Source organism: Pholcus phalangioides, unplaced genomic scaffold (genome assembly GCF_987345545.1).
Source record: "Pholcus phalangioides strain wild (caught in Gottingen) unplaced genomic scaffold, Ppha-v1.0 ptg000004l_1, whole genome shotgun sequence".
Classification (NCBI taxonomy): Eukaryota; Metazoa; Arthropoda; class Arachnida; order Araneae; family Pholcidae; genus Pholcus; species Pholcus phalangioides.
In genome coordinates, this window is record NW_028301597.1 from 10,556,916 (window position 1) to 10,573,708 (window position 16,793).

General features: G+C 36.3%; 1 protein-coding gene across 7 annotated transcripts in view; it reads right to left on the reverse strand.

Moving 5' to 3' along the window:
• LOC149086528 (transmembrane protein 117-like) overlaps positions 1–16,793 on the reverse strand; it is a 255,499-nt gene that overhangs the window by 46,138 nt on the left and 192,568 nt on the right. For all 7 annotated transcript variants that reach the window (XR_016196129.1, XR_016196130.1, XM_089255986.1 and 4 more), the window contains one exon: positions 14,256–14,382. Coding sequence is in view for 5 of the 7 variants with exons in the window: in XM_089255986.1 (XP_089112112.1) it covers positions 14,256–14,382 (127 nt within the window). In the remaining 2 variants the exon portion in view is untranslated. The remainder of the gene's footprint in view (positions 1–14,255; positions 14,383–16,793) is intronic.

Sequence of the window (16,793 nt, forward strand, 5' to 3'; positions counted from 1 at the left end):
AGAGGTGTACACACTGTTTTAGGGGAGGCGAGGCAAACGCATTGTGGTTTAAAGTTCTGACTTTTCATTGCTGGGTGAGATGCCCCCGTTTCGCCTTGTCAGGAAAAAAACATGAGGTGGGGACTGAAGTGAAAAAGAAAAACTTCTTAGCTCACAAGCAAAGAAAAAGAAAGACAAATAGGGAGAAATTCGCCATGAACACAATTTTGGAAAAACCGCAAACCGCCAGACAAAAATTTCCCGCCGAACCTTTTTAAACCAGCCCAATTTGGCGGGAAAACCGCCAATCTGGCAACTCTGATAGAAGATGTTGCTTTAGCTGTATGAAGAGAGGAAGAAAATAGGTGACCCCTTGAACCCATAATCTTCTTAGAAGAAAAGAAAAACGTAGCTACCGGAAAAGCGCGAGAGACAGAGGTCGCGTTTTCTTTTCACTAAAGAAGTGGAAAAAGTGACCTCGGCCCGAAAATACGTAACAAAAGTGACCAGCTTCTAAAAAAGTGACCTGTGTCGAGCCCTGTCCTCTTCAATGCGGTGATAGATTGGATATATCCCGAATCCTTCCTGATATCGTCACTGATACCGATTCCTGTTACTGAAAACGCTTCTGGATCTTGTGGTACACTTTCCGTTTCTATCTGGTTGACTCTAGTATCCAGATTGCATGTTCTCATATTGCTTATCTCAACTCTGTTCTTATTTTCAGGACAGTTTCTTTTTACATGGAATCTTGACAAACAAATGAAACAACCTTCCTCTCAAAGTGGTTTTCGATCAGAATATTTCTTTCCATGGTCATGGTCACGCTCACAAAAATATCTATTCTGTTGGTCATCATTATATCCTTTGTCAGAAAAATTTGTCTCATTTCCTACATATGAACAGCTGTTATTCGTTGCACTCATGTAACCTCTACCTCTTTCGCGAGTTCGACTACGTCTAACCAACCGTCTGTTTCTTTCAACTGTATGATGTTCTGATGTTTGGGAACAGGCTTTCTTTAATTTTATCAACGATGATCAATTGTTTCAGATCCTCATACTTCCCTTCCCTCGACTTGAGGTATAAATCTACAGCTGTTTCCGCCCTGACCACACGCTGACTACTTGTTTTTTCCTCCGATTTCCTTTTCATCGTATCTAGATTCTTTTTATGTTGAATAGGAGTGATTTGAAATTCCTTCAAAATCATCTCTTTGATTCTGCTGTAATCATCTAAATCGGGTTCTGCCTGCCTCATACTTATGCATCCAGCCTTTCCCTTCAAAGTACATAGTATAATTTTCCCACGGTATTCCTCCGGGACCTCATACAACTTGAACAGTTTCTGCTTGATGAAAGAAAAAATGCCAATCCCCTATGTTCTCCATCACCTCTGTCATTACACCTTTCATTAAATTTGAATACCCAATAAAATCATTATTGCCATGTGTTCTACGTCTTTCATTATGTTTTACTCTTTCTACCTCTAATTCGTGGTTTCTCGCTCTGTTCTGTCATCGATAATACTATTTAGTAATTCTTTCACAAATTCTGGTTCATTATAAGGGCTTTTCATGATTAGCTCTTTCAAATCCACAACCTTTGTGTCTTTGGGAACTTCCACCAGTAACTCATCTGCTAAAATCAGCAGGTCCTCTTTTCGTTCCCTAGCAAAGACAGCCATTTTTAATATTTTTTTAAAAATCAGTATTAAATGAAATCACAGTACAAAAATAATTCGGTTTCACCCAACAAACAAAGAAAACGTGATTGCTCACCTCCTTAGTATAGGAGAAAGTTCTGATGCTTGTATGTTTCTGCCGATGGTTGAGCTTTCATATAATTATTCCGAAGCCTTGAGACACTGGTGGTCACCCAATGTGTGATCAGCTACGCCAAGTGATCAGTCCTGATCATTCTATGCTGTAAACGCTTCTTTTTATGTTCAATGTGAGTGATTTGAAATTCCTTCAAAATCATCTCTTTGATTCTGTTGTAATCATCTAAATCGGGTTCTGCCTGTCTCATACTTATGCATCCAGCCTTCCGCTTCAAACTACATAGTATAATTTTCCCATGGTATTCTTCCGGGACCTCATACAACTTGAACATAGTTTCTGCCTGATGAAAGAAAAAAGGCCAATCCTCTATGCTTTCCATCACCTCTGGAATTAAACCTTTCATTAAATTCAAATACCCAATAAAATCATTATTGCCACGTGTTCCACGTCTTTCATTATGTTTTATTCTCTCTACCTCTAATTCGTGGTTTCTTGCTTCCCGCTCTGTTTCTTCATCGATGATACTATTTAGTAATTCTTTCACAAATTCCGGTTCATAATGAGGGCTTTTCACGATTAGCGCTTTCAAATCCACAACCTTTGCGTCTTTGAGGACTTCCACCCGTAACTCATCTGCTAAAATCAGCAGGTACTCTTTTCGTCCCCTGGCAAACACGGCCATTTTTTTTTTCTTAAATCAGTATCGAATGAAATTACTGTACGAAAATAGTTCGGTTTCGCCTAAACAAAGAAAGAAAACGTGACCGCTCACCTTCTCAGTATAGGCGAAAGTCATAATGCTCGTACGTTTCTGCCGATGGTCGAGCTTTCATATAACTATTCCGATGCCTTGAGATGCTGGTGACCACCCAATGTGTGACTAGCTACGCCAAGTGATCAGCCCTGATCTTTCTCTGCTGTCAACTGCTTAACGATGATTTATTCCTGCGATCACCCCTTCACACAAAAAATAGTCAGTTTCCATTTCTTTTCATGTAGTATAGTTCTACTGACCGCACTGCTGACACCACTATGTCAGGTTCGTTTTCAATGACTGATTGCCACAATCATAAGCACTGCCACTTTTATATATATACCTTGGTTTAATCATAATTTTCAACAATAAACATTATACTATTAACATGTCCTCCTTGCTTACAACTTGAGGACTTGCTTTACTTACTTGACTCAGGAGGTAGTTTCAAAGGCAGCGAGCCTTTGAAACTACCTCCTGAGTCCACACAGGAGCCACTCTCTACCTGAAAACACACCAAGCTTCTTTCTTATACCGTGAGGGCCTTTCTCTCCCACCCACGCTTTCTAATCCCATCATGCTCCTTCCCGATGGGGGGGAGGGGAAACTTACAGATTCTATTTCTACTTAAATGGCCGTCATCTATTCTCAATCTTGAAATTTGTCTTTCATTCGTTGGTCCGCTTTATATTTTTATGATTCACCGCTTTTTCTCCAAGACAACACTCCTCGGACGATCCTTCTTGCCCAGGGTACCCTTGGAATACAACCGACCAGATGCTTTGTGATGGTAACTAAGAGATTCCCTATTGAATGGCTCGCTGTAAGCGAGAAGGGACCTGCATTGCACAATCAGAAGCTAGCTTCCTAACCACTCGACTGCCAGGCGGCAAGTCCTTTTTTTTGGTTTCAATTGAATTTACATTCTGAAAAATCATTAAAAATTCTAAGAAGTATTAAAAATAAAATGTTTATTGTAATTAACACAATTCCTGTATTTATTAATTTTATAACTTAACTCAAGGAAATATTGTGTGCGTGAGAATTCATGTTAGTAATATGGAGCCAACTTGCGTGCCAGAAGTGACGTCACTCGTCCCTTCATTGCCCTCCCTCCGTTGTTGGTCAGGGCCTTTTTCGCCGCTATGGGCGCTGATAGCGCAATGGCGGGAAAACTCCCTCCCTCTTTTTTCGTCCTGGAGAGGAGGGTTTTTTTTTACCTTGATGATGTTGGTGGACGTTGTTCTCCTTTTTCTTCTCTAGGGGGTTGATGATGATGCTTTTATATATATATTTTTTGTTATGAACGTTGCTGCTTCAGCGTTTTTTTTTTCTTTTGCTTTCGTTCTTTTGTACGTATATAAGAGCTGTTAAATAAATCCCTCGGTTGCGACTAGCACGACAATAAAAAAATTTCACATTCGTGAATACGATGGAATCTCTGACCAAAACGGGCAAATAAATTCTTTGAGATTGCTACGTGTGTGGTTCTATTCGTTATTTTTTTTCTTATTATACAAATGCGAAAGTGGCGGGAGAATTCCTCTCTCATCCTTTGCTACTCGATTGTGTTATACTACTGCGTGTATGTTAGGCCCTGTCGTTGCTTTTCTCTTTCGTGAAAATATCTGTTACCATCCCAGTAGTCATTTCCACCATCTTTTTTTTTTGTGTGACGTATCCTTGCCTGAGGATGCTGTTGGTTTTTTGGTTGTGGTTGGTGATAATCTCTCCTGTTATTCCATTTGCAAATAAAGTGTCAGTTACTCCTTGGTGGTTTTTCCTTTTCGAGGGTGATGACCACAATTTTTTTGAACAGATGACTAATGGACTAACTCGTTTATCGTGATGTTAGTAGTTAAGTTTTTATGCGAAAAGATATTTTTTTCACATTTGGTTCTTTTTATTTTGATTTTTCACTCTTGGTTCTTATTTTTGATTTTTCACTCTTGGTTCTTATTTTTGATTTTTCACTCTTGGTTCTTATTTTTGATTTTTCACTCTTGGTTCTTATTTTTGATTTTTCACTCTTGGTTCTTATTTTTGATTTTTCACTCTTGGTTCTTATTTTTGATTTTTCACTCTTGGTTCTTATTTTTGATTTTTCACTCTTGGTTCTTATTTTTGATTTTTCACTCTTGGTTCTTATTTTTGATTTTTTACATTTGGTTGTCTATATTTTGGTTTTTCACTCTTCGGGTCTCCTTATTTTGATAGTTCAATAAATAAAATCTCAGCAATAATTCAGTGATTGAATTTGAGAAATGTGAATTTTTTCACAGAGAACCGAATTCCTGTACATTATTTGTGATCATATAACATTTACGGCCAGTAGCTTTGCACCCTTAGGCAAGAATATGCTGCAAAAAAAAGATGGTGGAAATGACTACTGGGACGGTAACAGATATTTTCACAAAAGAGAAGGTGACGACAGGGGCTTGCGACAACCCAGCATAACTACCCATGATTCTGGTCTGGCGAAATCGGTGCAATCGATACACAAAGGAGAGAGACAAATGATTTCAAAGAAATTTCTAGTTTTTAATAAAAGTAAATTTATTAATTCTTTAACAATTAAATAGGTTAGGAATAACAGAATTATTTCTCAATTTTCATACCGTACACCAATGCAAGTCCGTTGTCTCATCAATCTAGTCCGACTGCAGGAGTTAGGCGATCTTTATCGGATCACACGTGCTGTGACATCATCGACCTTGGAGGAAGGTCACGATACGAGGCAAAGGCTCACGTGCAGGATGAGCTACCAACTGAACGGCCGAGATGACGATCGGAAGCGATGAGGAACCATAAGACGGACGGATGAACGATGACAGGAACCCGGACGACAACGATTGACTAGAGATGTGGCATGATGGGTCCGGAACCAGCCGGCGATGTAATAGCACCAGAGAGACGAACTATATCATTCTTCAGATGACTCACCCAAAGGCGATCACCTTCACCTAAAGTGATGTATTTTGAGTTGAAAGGCGAGAACGAATGTGGGCTAATGCGAAGTGGCGGCGGGAACTTATACCTATAAAAGGAAATACGGAACGATCCAACTCCTGGGACCGACCATCTCAGAAAAATACACATCAGAGCACAGCCAATAGGAAAATACAACGTCTAATTGACATAAATAAATGACAATAGATTTTTTATAGGAACTTTTACAAAAATAAGAATGGCAACAATAAATTAAAATGGTGATGTGATCAAGATCGCACATTTTACCGGACTATGAACAATGAAAATATCACAGACTAATTAAATCAACTGTGCACGGTTATAAAAAGGTAAGATAACATAACAAATTCTATTAAGGATTATACAATTACAACTATATAAACATGTTTCAAAAATAAGAGATAGAGGCAGGTTTGGCAAATTCCCCAAAGGTTCCCAACTATTGTTACAGGCTAACATACACGCAGTAGTATAACACAATTGAGTGGCAAAGGATGAGACAGGAATTCTCCCGCCACTTTCGCATTTGTATAATAAGAAAAAAAATAATGAAGAGAACCACACACTTAGCAATCTCACAGAATTTTTACGTCATTTTTTGTCGGAGATTCCATCGTATGCACGAATGTGAAATTTTTTTATTGTCGTGCTAGTCGCAACCGAAGGATTTATTTAACAGATCTTATATACGTACGAAAGAATGAAAGCAAAAAAAAAAAGCCCCGAAGCAGCAACGTCCATAACAAAAAAATAAAATTATATATATATAAAAGCATCATCATCAAACCCCTAGGAGAAAAAAAAGGGGGCGAAACACACCCACCAACATCATCAAGGTAAAAAAAACTCCCTTCCAGGAGAAAAAAATGGGGAGGGAGTTGCCCCACCATTTTGCTATCAACGTCCCTAGCGGCAAAAAAGCCCCTAACCAACAACAGAAAGGGAGGAAAATGGGGGGGACGAGTGACGCCACTTCCGGCACGCAAGGGGTTTAATGAAGCATGATTAATGTAGACTAATTAACAATGATTTGCGATGTACAGGATGAATATAACTAAAGTTCTGATTTCAGAACACTATAAAATAAAACCACTGGTCAGAATGACTTAAAAATTTTACATGAATGTTCCTGGGGCAATGGAATTTTGTATGGCAAAGGGGAAAAATACTTAAAAATATAAAATGGATGATGCTGTACTCATCCAGCACATAGGAAACTTGCTCGCAGAGTGGATATGATAGCCAGCAAGGCAAAATGATAATAGAATTAGCATGGCACAATTTCATAATTCATGGAAACATCACAAAAATGAAGTCATTTAAACAAAGAACTACAACTTACACAAGGAATATTAAATATGTTATCCACAGTGAGGTGGAAGAACAAAAATGCTTGTTCAATAACAGATCAGAGTAGGCCTATGCCATGGTAATGATGTTTATGTGCTTTCAATTCACCAAATTTTGCAATCCAACCACTGCACATAACATTTTGGGGTATCCCCAAAGCCAAAGGTTGCAAGTTCACCTGATAGGTGAATGATATAGCAGTCAAGTGTTGTGTTATCTTGTTATTGTTGAAATGGTTCTTCAGCAGCTGCTATGCTGATGTTGCAATGTGCATCTTGATAAAAGTTGTACTATCCACCAGGGCCACTACAAATTGAAAAAATATTTAGGAGCCAGCCAAATTCATTATGAGCAAAGCATGTTTTTCCCCCAAGAAAAACAGTCCTGAGTAGTATTTTTTTTCCGGGACTTTACGACCCAATTCTCATGTTGGAAGATACATTATTACAAAATTTAAAAAAAATTCTCATACTTACACTTCATTTTAGCAATGATGCATATAAAACTTAGGTGCCAAAACCGATTTTCTAGTCACCCTGGCATCTGTCCAGACCTCCTATTTACACACTGATGCTGTTGAAGTGTCGAAATGATGATTGTGCAAAATAGATTATACTGCTGACCAAGTGCCGCATAATCTATACTTGTGCATTTTAAAGTACTTTTTCCTTCTGCAGAAGAAAATTCCATTGCTTCATTCAATGAATTCATACAAATTTTCAAGCCATTCTGGCCAACAGTTCTTATTCATGTTTTGGAATCAGTACTTTAATTATAATCACCCTGTATATAGCTGATTATTTTTCATAAACACTTACTACTGTAGATCCTAACCAAGCGGTCACCCAGTCTATATCTTACAAGGAATATTTAAATGAAAATTATTTGGACAGCAATCACCAACCATTTCACAAACTGGCCAATTTTGGGCTCTTACTACTGTACAGTAGAACCTTGATTAACTATGGGTAATGTTGAAAATACGTGTATACAAAAATTAATATTAAGCCTGGTGGTGATACACAGTACGCGATGTGCTGCTTCCTATGGAAAGAAAATGAAAATGTCTCAGGTAATGTAACAACTAGTACACTGGTCTTTGTCCTTTAGGAGCAGCTGGTGTCTTTTTGGATTACAAGACCACCTGCCTTTGGCATGACAATGAAGTCACTACTGTTTCTGCTTCTTTGTGAACAAAAAAAAAAAATCAAATCCTGTGAGATAATAAGCCACCACATATGTGTGATGCAATCCTCATTCATGAATTTGCTCAAGATATAGAGCATCAGAATGTAACACAAAGTTAGAAACTGCAGTAAGAATGAGAAATTTTGATACTGTATATAATTTTCAGCAACTAAAATACTTAATATGCAAAAAATTTATATTCAGGCCACTTTTATGAGATTTTTTTGAAAATAGCCACTTATAATATTTCTTATATCACCTTACACCATTTGAAGATGCACCATCAGAATGCACCCCAAGAATAGAAAAATGTGGTAAGAATTAATCATTTTTGCTAATAAAGAACCAATATGATTAAGAGGAAAAATTATATTTAGACCACTTTTACGTGATTTTTTTTGAATAAAACCAACGTGGTGTAAACCCAACAACCCTGACTATAACCATCACCAGAAGAACAGCTTCCACACAAGAACTCTGATATATACTTTAACTGTGAATCATTGTGAATCATAGAGTGTTCATCTGAGTAAGGGGTGAATATTCCTCAAATATGAAATCAAGCATCTATCCTCAATGAAATAGTGAGCACTATGACCCCCCCACAAGGATAGGGCTGGCAGGGCACTAGCAGGGGGCCTGGGGCAAACCTAATTGTTTGTTGTTGTTTTTACGCTATAAATTCACTATAAGGGAGGCCAGGGCACCCCAGGGCCATCTTAAGAGCATTGTGGGCCCACAGGGCAAGTGATTTTTCTGAGACCCCCCCTGAGCTGTGCCTGGGTGGACCCATGCGTTAAGATGGCACTAGAGGCCCCACCAAAGATCTCTGTCTCAGGGAGAGGGAACTAGCTCCAGGATGGAGGAGGGCATGATGAGCATGGAGATGCTCGCTGTGAAAAGGAAAAATTTTATTCTTACATGTGAATGTAATCCTTTAGCCCTTTAACTTTTTTTCAGAAAGGGGATATGCTCTTTTATTTCACCGGCACAGACCTGTTTCTCTGCTCACACAATTTAGATATCTGTGCAGAATGACAAAATAACATGTTGCCTCATAGAATATAGGGAATTTTTTTCTGCGCAACAAAAAACCTTTGTGTACATTCTCAGGCTTGAAGCATCCATATATTTTCTGAACTTTTCCACCGTAAAAAAATGGTGCCTTTTCAGACATATTTGTCCATAACTAATAAAATGGGTAAAAATAAAATTTCATCAAAAAAAAAATAAGCCTTCTAGAAAATATCAAAACAATTATACAGTACAGTGTTATATTAAATGTGAAAAAGACATCAATGAACCTTCTTCAATGAACCCCTTCCGCCATCTAAAATAAAACAGTTACAATTCTTCAACTGAAATTAGCGACTGAATATGTGTGTCGCATGATAAAAAAAAAGTAAGATGTGATCGTTAATATTTTATAAGCAATAATAGTAGTTAAATTGTCAAATTTGCCTCAAAATGTTAACAATTGTTGAAGTTAGACAGTACCTACATTAGTGAAACTCGCAAAGAGTAGCCGTCCTTTGCTTCGTTCTTTTTTATTACAATCACAGAATGCCTAAGCTGACTACACTTTGGGCGTTTTACTAACGCTGTTTTACCACAAAAAAATAACTGTTAAAATTTCATGGTAAACTTGATAATTTATCTAATATTGATTATGAAATTATACTATTATTGATTATGAAATGCCAACTAATATCAGATAATATCGGTTTTTTTTTTCACATGCAGCACATTAATTGAAATAAGGTTGATGATTTTAATCGAATAATTTTAACAGTTTTATTTGATAAGTGGCGGAAGGTATTAGGTATTGATGTTTCTCACATGTAATACAGGGTGATTCTAAATTCATGGGACAAACTTTGACAGGTGACTTAAGACCCTTAAACAAGCATTTTTGATCACAACATGAGCAGTAGAATCAAAATAGAAAATGCGAGGGGGGGGGGGGGTTTAGATAGTGCACAACAGCACTTCACCAAAAAACAAATATGACAAATATGTCTTTCCAAAGGATTTGCTGCGTCATGTGCCACCATTTGAGGGTTCATCTGCACATTCAGATTGGATTGGAGTTTGTTTTTTATTGGTGCAAGGACCATCAAGGTTATGCAGTGCTAAACGATGATCAAGCGGTACAATGACTGCTGATAAAATTTGCATTACTCAAGTTGCACCATGAGAAGACCTACCACATTACAATATCCTGCACCGTGGTCATAAGTATTTTACGTATGCTAGATCGGTCTTTATGTGGGTGGGGGGCAGATTGGGGTTGGGTAGCACAAGGAATCTCTCCCAATAAAATAATGTATAAATAGGAAAAACTTATCTTTATGGTATGGTGTGTGTAGGCTAGATGACAAGCCAAGTGGCTTTTTGGTTGATAATGTGGCCTCTCTCTCGCAGGCGAATGAAGCAACGTGAGAGTTAGCTTGAACACAACACAATTTTGTGTGTGTCTCACATAGCAGACACTACATGTAATGTACAGGGTGCATAGGTAGCAGGTCATATGATATTTTACTGGCAAACCGTTTGCCCTACAGAAATACTTTCAATTAGAAAAATTATCCATAATAACGTGTCGTACTCAGATATGTCATACATGTTGTCAGGGGTTGTATAATTATACATTAAAATAAAAATGTTAACATTTTATACAGACACCGTGTGCTCAAAAACTCAATTATGAAGTTGTTGCCCTGTCTCTCCTGACACCAACAAAACCGTTTTATCCACATTTAACGCTGTTTTATGGTTGGTCGTCTTCTAATAAATGTTACTGTCAATAAAGTGACACTGTATATATAAATACATTCATCTCGAAACCTTTCAATTATTGATAACACAAGGTTATGGCTGAGGCTCTGATTTTTATGACCTAAAGAAATAGTTGCTAATAACTTATCAGCAACAGTGTTTCATCTATAGGTCATAAAAATCAGAGCCTTATGAGAAACTGGACTAAAACACAAAAAAATCATTGTGCTTGTTTCTGTCAAACTTTTGAAATTTTTGATATTTCAAGAGATAAATTTCATCTTTCAACTACTCAGATTCTTATGCTAGGCTTGAAATATCCTGCCAAACAATCAAAAATCAATCAAATCTTTATGTTAATGTTACTTAAATAGGGGGGAAAATGCGAAAAAAACATTCTATGCATTTTGATTGAAATTAAATTTTTGGTCACTCTTTTAATAAATTTCTTTGTGGCCTCCTTATCACCAGCAGTGGCTCACCTTTTGCGATATTTTCCCCATGGCCCCCTGGAATATCCTGGGGCCTCTGGTTGAGAACCACTAGGCTACATAAAGCTGAGAATCACGGTTTTAAAAGCTAGGAAATGAGAAGAGCGATTCTTGGATTTTCAATAAATAATTTTGTCTTTGGATTAAGGATAAATATTAATTTATGTAATTTTTGTCATAAAAAAAGCGCAAAAGCACATTAGTGATACTTGATAGAATAAGATTTTTCTTCAAATTATTTTTAGTATATTTTATGTAGAATTTTAATGTGTTATATGAAGATTATATAATACTAGCTATAATACCCGGCGTTGCCCGGGTTTTCTTCAGTGAGGCTTTTTGGATCACGTGATATCTCCTTCTTTCTTTGACGGACATGCAAACCGTGTCTAATAGTTAACCAATATGGTGACTTCCTGCGCGACTAATGAAATAAATAAATCCAGATTTAAAGAAACGTAGAAATGAATATATTTTTTCCCCTTTTTTAAGGGGCGGGGTTGTGACCAACACTTCAGGAACCACTGTATCAAGGTCATAGAGGTGAAGAAAGAAAACTCTTCTGAGATAATCATATCTTAAGATCTGCAAAATATTATTCACCACAGGTGGCAGAATTCCTAGGACTGGCCCTGCTTTAAGGGAGATTGCACCCAAATGCTCTGATTGTGTCATATGCAAATGGACGTATACCTATTTGATTTTTGTTGTGCAGAAACATTGTGATGGCTTCATGTACTAACAGAGGTATATATACGGTGAAAACTGTTGAGCCTGCTTCATCTCAAATAACTTGTAAACAGTTCCCTATAGAAACACTTTCAATGTAAAAAAAGGTATTTAAATTGGTGTCTTTTATAGTATAGTACTTAAAAGAGTATTTAAATAGTCCCATTTCAGATGTGTCATTTATACAGGGTAACAGCATGCACAGCATTTTACTGGCGAACCGTTGATCCTAGAGGCATACTTCCCATTTAAAAAAGTACATTTTATATAAATGAAATACATAATGCTAATATTTCTGGTCAGTTGGTGTCATTTGCAGATGATACTTTCTTAATTTATGCAGCTAACACAACTGAAGATTTGGTAAAACATTAAAAAACAGACATGTACATCATAAGTAAAAGAATTAAAAGCCTTTAAGTAAAGTTAACACAAGTAAAACCAAATGGATGCATTTTAATTTAATAAATCTAAATACACAGGCAACTGAAATTAAATTTCATGAATGAGGTGATTTTCATCGTGATACTATTTGTAATAGTGCTCATAGAGAAAGAGTAATATATTATAAATATCTTGGATTGGTTATCTCGTCCAACTTGAATTGGAAAGAGCACACTACTTTAAATGTCAATAAACTAAAAGCAATTACGAATTTGATGTTTAAACTAAAATCTATTATTTCCATACAACAGTTTGAGAGTGTTCTACACGTGGATATTTCCACATATATTTCATGGATTAAATGTCTAGGGAGGTATCTGTCTACGCAATGTATCACTAACTCATTTTAATGTATGTCAACTTCATATACGAAGTACTGCTGTTCATGTATAAAAATCCTGACTGGCATCCTCACAAAGCGTTTACGCAAAGAAGTACTATACGAACAGAGCATCTATATCATATACCATTACCAAAAAACATAATTTACAAAAAATCTTTGCTTTCTTACTCCAAGGTTATGCAATGAGTTTAATGGTATCAATTGACAACAGCTTTCACTTAATATAATTAAAAAAACAATAATAAATTGTGTATTTGAAATAACGGATATTACATTTTATTCAATAATTAACTAATCGTTGTAATTTGAGAGAGAGGAGGTAACATTCAAAGTAATATTCTTCAAAAAAAAAAGTCAATTTGGGTATTGAGCATTATTTAGTGTATTTATTATATGGAGTATTATTGTTGTTGTACACTTTCAAGGTTGCCGAGAATATTTTCCCATTTGTGTTACTATTTATGACTCATGGAAAGACTATATCCCTTTGGGTTAAACAGTGTTTGTTTTGTAGTTTTCTTTTTGTCTCTCATGTTATTGTCTCTAAATAAAAATTCTCAAATAACATGTGGAACCCAGATGCATGGACCATTCATGTTGCAAGGGTTTATATAGTCATTAAAATTAAAAAACTTTTATATGGGCACCCAGCGCCCAAAAACCCAATTAGAGAATTATTGCGGTCTCTCCCGATGCCAAAAGAAAAAAAATACACGTTTCTCAGTGCAAAAATATGCTGAGATATTAAAATTCGAAAAAGGGAGAAAAGTTGAGAAAAAAAACCATTAAATGCGGGTAAAATGTTTAACCCTTAGAAAAACCCTTTACAGGCATCTTAGTTCTGAATAGAGACATGACATTGACAAGACAACATTGCGATTTTAGACTGACCATACTTTATAATGAGAAATGCAATCTGGGAAAATTCTAAAAAAAAAAAATGAGAATACCTTTTTTTTCTCTCACATGAATAGCACAAAATTAGGTTTGTTCACAAAATAGGAAAATTAGAGGGAACATTGATTAAGAACCCTTGCTTTGAGAGGAGAGGGTCTGTTGTTAAAACAGCTCTCTGTGAGAAAAATAACTCAGCTATATCCTTTGTTCTCAAGAACAGAAAAACTATGCAGTACAAAAACAAGGGAAGAGATTTCCCTGATCAGTGTGCTTGTCCTAATTGCAAGATTAACTTGGTTTGATTCCTGATGGAGACTATCTTTCTTTTTTCTCTCCTAAAATTCACCTCAGCAGACCCAGAAAAGTCTCTCTCCTTAAAATGATTTGACAGTTTTTAGACATTGTTAAATTTTAATTAGCCTAAATTATTTGAATTTAGCATTCTTTGGCATGCATAAAAATTTTCTGAAAATTTGAAGAAATAAGCCCTTTCCCTACAATAAGTGTGAAAATCAGAAATATACAATTGATGAACACTGAATATGTTACCTGTGACATGAATATCAACATCTGGAACATGAACATACTTCTTGAAAAGGTTGAATTTGAATGAAGAAACATGCAACCCTGGTAACTTGATATCAAGATCACATACAAAATGTGGGAAATCCCAATCCTGATATGAATATTGAAAGAATGAGTGGTTTTTCCCCTTTTTTGATAAATGACACTGCATTCAATAAATATAGACAATAATAGAAACAAATAACAATTACAGTCAAACTTGGTTAATATACTAATTGCAATAGTTCGGGGGGGGGGGGACAACTGCAAAAGAAAAGTTTGAATTATATTATTCATCACTGTGGAATCTGTAGATTAACCACAAATTACAACTCGTCAAAACATAGACAGAAAATTCCCCACTTCAATTAAAAAAATGTATTATTAAAAGGAGGGTTGAGATAGACATTCAACACCCCCAATTCGAATATTCTGTATCCGTTTATGCATCAAGATTCATCATCAAGAGAGAGATTCATGTAAATTGATTTTATTGCATTGAAATCTGCATTATTGCATTGAAATCTGCATTATTGCATATTGCTGAAACAATGAATGTGCAAATGAACAATGTACAATAATTCAATGTGCAAATGAACAATGTATAATAATTCAATGTGCAAATGAACAATGTACAATAATTAAAAGTGCAAATGGACAATGTGAACTTTTATGATTTGTGGCAACATTCACCATATTTACTCTGTATGCCATGTGAACAGATCTCATTCTTGTACCCACCAAATATAATCAATACCTTAACTAAAGTCAACCATAGTTCAATGTAATTTCATTCAATAAAGTATTTTCTTCTGAGATTCCCTTCAAGCAAAGCTTGAAAACTTTTCACATTGCATTCTTAGAAGGGAAATGTTTCCCTACTGTAGAGTCACACTGAAAAAAGGCAAATAAAAAAAAGTGACATCTATTTTCTAACTCTAACTTTCCATAATGATTAGATTAGATTTTATTAGGTCACCAATGTGTTGTGAATACAGAAACAAATAACGCCTGGAATTCTGCTTCAAAAAGTGTTGAGTAAATATAGAGCATTTATATTATTTTATTTCGAAAATATTCAACTGATCTCAAAGTGTGCATCACACTCATGGCTCCTAGGTTCATCACCAACCTTTTTTGAGGGTGTAGCAACACTTTGATTTCTTGATGTGTGCCCATTCAATCCTTTGAAGTGCTTTCATTTTTATACATTAGGCCATTTTAAGGGGTCACGAATAAACTATGACGAACTGGGGTCATGGGTGCATGACGTTTTAGAAACACTGGATTAAATGGAAGGGGGTTGATATACGTGTCAAGAGTTAACACACTGATCATAAATTTTTCGAGGGAATAATTTTTCCGATTCAACACAGTATTGCATATTTCATATTGATGAGACAAACATCGATTCAAAAAAAGAAGAACTACACCATGAAAAAAGATAAATTCTGAGAAAGTTTCATTTTGAGTACAAAATTATCCATTATCAACATATAATATAGTATAATATATTACCATACAATATAGTTTACTGAAATTTCCTCTCATTCTCTGCATTTCAGAGCAAAGCATTTCATAAAAAAACTTTATTCCCCCTCCCTTTAAGGCTGGGATCACACTATAACGTTTGATAAATTTTCTTTTATAAAACTTGAAAAATGCAACCAGAAATTGTACCGGTTATACACTGGTGAAATAAATTAAGAGAATTTGCATATTTTATCGAATTTCATGAAAAGAACTGAACTGAATGTAAAACCACTGCTTCTAGACAAAAATGCAAATCGTGTACATCAAATACATAAGCATACACGTGTGTGTAGGCGGAGCCAGTAGAGAAACAGGCTTTATAAGCACGCATAAGTTAAGATGCATTTCGTTCGCTAGCACACCTCTGCGAATTTCTTGGTGTTATTTTGCAGCAATCAGTAAATTTCAAATTGTAACAATAAAAATGAGTAACCACCAACGTTTAGATGATGGAATGAGGTGGCGAATAGTGGGGAGGCTAGAAGCAGGCCAATCTCAAGTCCAGGTTTGTAGAGAGTTCAATTTAATGCCCAGCGTCGTGTGTAACTTATGGAAACAGTTCCAGGATACCGGATCCATTGAGGGAAAGCCTGGGCAAGGTCATCCAAGAGCCACGACGGCCAGAGAAGATCACCATTTGTCGATTATAGTGAGGCGTAACAGGAGTGCTACAGCTTCTCAGCTCTCCCGTGACTTGTATGCAGCCACAGGAACCCGTGTATCAAGGGTGACTGTTTCCAAAAGACTTCGTGAGAGAGGGTTGCTTGCAAGAAGACCTGCTGTTTGCGTCCCGCTCACTTCTATGGACAGGAGAATCCGTTTATCATGATGCAGAGAGCATAGAGATTGGAGTATGGATCAATGGGCGACCATTCTCTTCACTGATGAGTCCCGGTTCAGCCTAAGCACCGATTCTCGCCGTACGTTCATATGGAGAGAACCAGGGACCCGCTACCTACCCTCCAATGTCCGTGAAATCTATCATTATGT